Source organism: Macrobrachium nipponense, chromosome 5 (genome assembly GCF_015104395.2).
Source record: "Macrobrachium nipponense isolate FS-2020 chromosome 5, ASM1510439v2, whole genome shotgun sequence".
Taxonomy (NCBI): Eukaryota; Metazoa; Arthropoda; class Malacostraca; order Decapoda; family Palaemonidae; genus Macrobrachium; species Macrobrachium nipponense.
Window position 1 is genome coordinate 144,063,751 of NC_061107.1, and position 6,328 is coordinate 144,070,078.

Below are 6,328 nucleotides of genomic sequence, written 5' to 3' on the forward strand. Positions count from 1 at the left end.
TCTAATAATAATAATTTTTCTATGGAAATAAGATCGCCTAGTAACAACCCAATATCCCCTGAAGGATATCGACACATTAGGGCAGATGAATACTGCAGCACAAGCAGATTAATAGAGGAACATTCAATCTGTAAAAGCTGATTCAAAGTCGCAATTGGACGTTCGCAGAAAAGCCGACGCAGATGCAGAATCTTGGCTAAAATCAGCATGATGAAGTTCACTAGAAAACCACGCAAGGTGAAACAAGATGGAATTCACTGGTAGACACATCTGAAATTCAGTTCTCAAATCAACGGAACCAAGCCATGGAGACAAATTCAAACTCAACTGAGACTCCAGCGAAAGATGCTGGACAAAACCAACTGACTGTGTCAGCCTTTCATAAATATTCGACAAAATTAACTGTTCCAAAGGAGTAACTAGAGCGAGAATGAGAAGGTTCAATGAAGGAAAATTATTACGGTCATATAATATAAGCATGAGGAATAAGAACGTGATATGTCCAGGGTGTAAAAATAAAACCTGTGGTAAGCATTAAAACCGACTAATCACTCTTAAGTAACCTACTACTACATATTGAATAATTCCTCTGAGACCGAATTGTTTATTAGCCAAACAAAGAAAATAAAGAGAGCTTGTGAAGATCTCCGAAGTAGATAGCCACGTAAAGACACGAAGGAGCCATGGATAGGGACAGAAATCGACTAAGAGTGTTGATACATGAGGTAAGCTCTCCCTATCACTCTCTCTTAATTAATTATTCAAGTCGCTTTTTTTATTATTATTTACATTATTTACATTCTGAGAGTGCCAGGGTATTAATTCGACTGCAATATATTCGTTGCTTACTAGAATAGGCACACGGACAAAAATGCAAAAGCAAACATATTCCACACATTTGCATGTTCATTATTTGTTGACAACAAATGTATAGAACTATAGAAAACGTGCGTCTCGTCATTCGAATTGATTTTCATCCCATTTTCTCTTAGCCAAGGCCCGGTACCCAGTAGCGCCAGTTACCGACAGTCACGCAGGGTTAGAGCAACTCGATCGCTCCTCCACCACAGCTTCATGTCCAGGGAAATGACGGTGGCAGATTTTATTTTGCGTAACAGGAGAAAGGTAAAGATAGGCGTTTCCATAGTGATTATTATTATTATTATTGGAGAAACAAATCCACAGTTATGTAAATGTACATATATTTCAGTTTAAAAACAGCAAAGATAGCTTTCGGGAATCTGTTCGATTCCCGAAAGCTATCTTTGCTGTTTTTAAACTGAAATATATGTACATTTACATAACTGTGGATTTGTTTCTCCATTTGAAGACTCGTGCTACTATGAGGATTTTTTAATTATTATTATTATTATTATTATTCTTTTTTAATTGTTTTTATTCAATGAAGCACTTAAAAACATACCTACATCTCCGAATGTTGGTGCTATATTCGTAAAATGCGATACATGCATCTAGCTTCAGTATTTCATCATATTTCTGTTTGTTTAGGAAGGTTTGATTGAACTGCACTCGAGCATAAAACTTGACACTTAATCGGCTCCAAATTGTCATTAAACGACCTCCCTTTTCATCTCCGGGACCTGAGCAGAACGAGGTTTTGAAAAGGTTCGCGAGCGTGGAGAGTAAAGTTCGTGAAAGAGATCCTGACTTATACGAGCAGTTTTCAAAGCTGAGGAATGATGTCAGTAGTTGGAACTCAGCTGTCAGGAGGATCAGTTATCAGTCAGATCTATCAATGGTAAGTCCTGTCCTTCAGAATTATATTAAATGCAAATGCAGTGCTTCATTGTGTTTATATCGGCAAAAGAAATAACAAGAGATACACTCTAAGACTAACAGGAATAAATTCACTAAGATGGTGTTAAAAAATACGCATAGCCATGAATCCGCGATAGTAGACCAACAATTACTGGGTCTTCCTGATTTATCAGAATATTTTACCAGATTACTATTAAATTTTAAACAAATTAAATTTTCTGACATGCACGTGTGTGTATGGATACGTAATCAAATAAAATCTTTAGATTATCACTCATATTTACGTGCCTATCCAACTTGAAACTTTTAATCCGAATTTGGACTGAAGGCTGTTCTGTATTATAACGCTCACATTGTCGTGAAGATATCTGTGTATTATATACTTTGCTAATTCTTTTGTCTTACATGGTGACTTCCTTTTTCTTTCGATTATTTTGGGGGGGTTTTGAACTCCAGCATACATGATTCATGATATGTAGCATTTTTTTTTTTCAAAGATCTGCAGAATTCCATCAACTTCATCAAGCCCTTGGGAATGAAATGGTATAGGCATTGCATATATCTTATAAAATTCAGGAATTTTTGTGGCCAGCACCAGATGCATCCACTATACTCTGTTTCTTTTTCCATCTGTCCAGCCGCCTGTGGTGTTTGCGTATGGTAACACTGAGTCCCGTGCTTTAGATAGTTACACTATGTGTAAGTTTTAGGTAAATAAAAAGATATCTGGGTGTACATTTGCAACTGAAAAGTGTTTTAATAATTTACTGTATGCGTATTACACCGTTAACATTCGAAATACGATATTGTTATTATTGTTGAATGTAAGCTGAATGTAATTATCTAAAAACCGGGACGCAGTGTTACCATGCGCAAACACCACAGGCAGGTGGACAGATGGAAAAAACCGAGTATAGTCTTCCACGTGTGTCCGTCCGCTTTGCACAAGCAACAAAACTTCCAGTTAGTCGTAATATCCCCCTTCGAGAAAGACGTCGACTTCCAAGATTGTGCTGCCATTGCTTTTGTTCAAAAGGCCGAGGGTTTATCCTTTTACCACCTATACAACATATATGCACTTTCAGCTATTGAATACAACTAGGCTCAGATATGTCATAATCCTACCCACAGCCCGGTCATTCACCCAATGCTATTTAATTCCCGTGTGATCTGTACACCTTCGGGAAGACTAAAGGCCCATCTTCCTTGGATCAGTTCTCCCGCGCTGGCACATCCTGTCAATTTGGTTGCGGGTATTTAACTTTGAACTGGGAAACTAATGACTAATATCCACCATTAGCTAGCATTGAAGCCCATGTCAACCAGTGTGCCCTGGTAGTGCACTGACACTATACGCTATTAAACTGTTATATTTATTTAATGAAGGTGAAAATGAATTAAGTTGGCTTAATTGATTTCTAACCCACAAGATATAAACTGATTAAGCTGAAATTACCCCGAATCCATGTATTACCTGACCTTTCACCTCGTATATGAACTAAAGTACCAATTTTTTGGCCGTTTTGGCGGACTTTGATATAGTGACAGCCATCTTGGATATTTCTAGGCAGCAAAATTATGTTTCTGAGTACGTAAATGCTTGCTCTCAATATTTTAACATAAACTGGGAGTGACTGAGGAATTCGAACGTGATTAACCAATTAAATGTCACTAATCAGATATCCACCAGAAACCATTTTGAAAAGCTGCCGGCCATCTAGGAAAATTGCAAAATTTTGTGTGGCCGGAGACTGATTACGAGACAGATAGGCAGAAGAATCGCTGTGCCAAATTTGACGCTTGTATCACCATTTGCTCTTTTCAAGTATTAGTTTGAAGTTACCCGCTCCACTATTCTTGGCGTAATGCTAAATTGCTTTTACCCTAACTCATTATTCCCAAGTATATAACATGTAAGTGTAATCAATCTTTACTTAACGTAACTTATTTGCTTATTTGCGTATCACACACAAGGTAAACATTACTAAAAAAAATGTGAAAATAACAGTGGCTTTGCCGGTTTTCTTGCATCCTTGACAAATTACTTGGAGCGATGATATTTATGCAAATGTTTTTCCTTAGAAGTTAAAACTACTGCTTCCGGGAGCAGAGCTTTGTTTAGACTTTAAGCGATCCCAATCCGGCTTTTGACTTATTACTTAGTCCAACACATCGCTTCGGATACATACCCTTTCTTCAACAGAGGTAACCGTGAAACTGGCAGAATAAGAACAGTAAAAACTCAGTTAAAGTCCAATGCAATGAAAATGCCTTATATCAAGAAAGAATTACTGACGCAGATTTTTCTGAAGAACTTGAATTGCAAAAGAGCCAGTTGTAGAGTAGTTCATCATCTGCCTCATATGTAAGTCTGCTGGGTGAGTTGCCTGGTAAGATTAAAATCGTGACGGAGAATGATACATAATGTATTGGTTATCATTTTTTTTATTTAATAAAGTTGTTTTATTCAGCTTTCATCGAACTCCTTAACACGAGAATCGAGTCTCGTTGTAGATTAAGCACCTTTCGCATGCTTAAAGTCACAGATCGGAGAGGGCCTGCAAGTTTTGTACACTGACCTCCATCTCTCTTCTTCCAATGTTTCAGTAATTGCTAGTTTCCATTGTTTATGGTTTGAGAAGTAATTATCGACCCCCCCATAACTACAAAGTAACTTTTAAATTTTACCTTGCGCCCCTTTGCCAATGTTCCCTTTAGGATTTCCAGGAACTATTCCGTAAGCTGGCCATTAGAAGTACGAAAACTCTCGTACTGGAACTGAAAATACTTACTATGAGATTCAGGGCCTCTGTAACACGGTTTTTTGGACTTTGCTCCTTGTCAAAGCATCGGATGTAGCTGAAAGTTGACATATGTATATTTTACAACCACACACAAATTTTGTCAGCATTATCAATAACCTAAACCCGATAGTTTTAAATTTTATAGAGTAAAAATTATCTAGCCGACGCCATGGCCAATGATTACGAGCCAAGAGTCGAAAAACATTCATTACATAATCAAAGTAAACACCTTTTGACGAAATGTTGCCCCGCCCATCCATTAGACAGAAACTCATTCTCCTTGTTCCATCGGCTCTGAAACCCGAAGACTTTATGAATGGCGGAACGATACATAGATGTGGGTGGGGTATCTGTGCTAGCGTAGTAATACTACTGTAGCAGTAGTGCCGCAACAGTATATGCGTAATATACATGAATTAAACGTTTAGGCCAACTGCTGGGATCCTTGAGGATCATTTAGCACTTCTTACAACTACTCGAGAAATTAGTTTTTATAGCAAGAAGTTAGATTTTGTAATCCAACAATGCCCATGATAGCCTTCAGTGTTATCCTGAATTATAAAGAGGCCAAAGTGGGTAGAGCCTAATGAAGTTATCATTCTGACGATAATTACTGGTGAAGGTTTAAAGCCAAAATATGGTACCGGCTATTTTTTTCAGTAAATAGGTAGATAGCCAATAAATAAAAATTGCTTGACATTGGATATAGCAGTTATCAAATCAAGCTTGTCTACTATGTTTTGAAAATTGCCAACTTTTCCCTACATCGTGTCAATCTGATTGTGACCTATAAAGTAGACTGTAATTTCTTAGGAAACTTATTTTGGGAGTTAGACTAATAATCGAAGTGTTTTTGTATTTATTAACATATTTTGTTGGTTTGTTCATTATGACAATTATTAGTGGAGAGTTTCAGAGTTCATAAAGGTATGCTGCTTTGCTTGTATTTAAATTTGTTTGTCATTGTTGCCAGAGGTATAGCCTTCGTTATGTATAGCCAAATAGCCAATCATCCATCGAGAAAGAGGGAAGAAATGCTGTCATAAGTTACGTAACGAGTGCGTTCGAAACCTTTTCTCTGAGTAATTTGGCCCGTCTTCAAAAAAAGTCACTTTTACATTGTAAGTACCAAATTTATTCAACCTACGTAATGCAGAATGCAGTTAAAATTTATGTGTACATATAATGTGTATTCTGAATAAGCGTTATATTTATGAAATGCATAGATAAAAAGTTATTGCGAAAAATCCGTGTTACAGAGGCCCTGAATCTCATAGTAGTTGACCCTATACTGTTTTATGTTTAGCTACATCTAATTGCATTTAGTTTTCCCCCCATTTTTCTGTCGCGGTTTCTTTCATATCCTTTCCTTTGAAGCATTAGTCACAGATTTGCTGTAATTTTAGAATTCCTTCTATAATAGGTTTTCAAAGAGTTAGTGCCCAGCATAATGTCCATATGTTCATTAATGGAGTCTAATCACAAACACTAGCCAGTATTCCCTGTCTCTAGTCTAGATGTCACTTCATTATTTCTTTGTAGATATTTTTTGAAGTGCAACTGGTTCCTGCGAATGCCTTGTTTTTATCTACAAGTTGTCTGCTGCTTTCTTTTTGTCTTATTTTCACCCTTTTTAGGGACATTGTGTGAGATATGATATAACTTATCCAATGTTATAAGAGTATCCTTTAAATAGCAAGGGTACTCAGTGAGCCTACCATGTGAGTATTAGCTATCTTCAACGG

At 37.0% G+C, this 6,328-nt stretch overlaps 1 protein-coding gene across 1 annotated transcript in view; it reads left to right on the forward strand.

Annotated features, from left to right (window-relative positions):
- The first annotated feature begins 683 nt into the window (after positions 1 to 683).
- Positions 684 to 6,328, forward strand: part of LOC135215959 (cilia- and flagella-associated protein 251-like) — a 26,455-nt gene continuing 20,810 nt past the window's right edge. Inside the window, exons 1-2 of the mRNA XM_064250915.1 lie at positions 684 to 725; positions 1,610 to 1,759. Coding sequence (XP_064106985.1) covers positions 684 to 725; positions 1,610 to 1,759 — 192 coding nt within the window. The remainder of the gene's footprint in view (positions 726 to 1,609; positions 1,760 to 6,328) is intronic.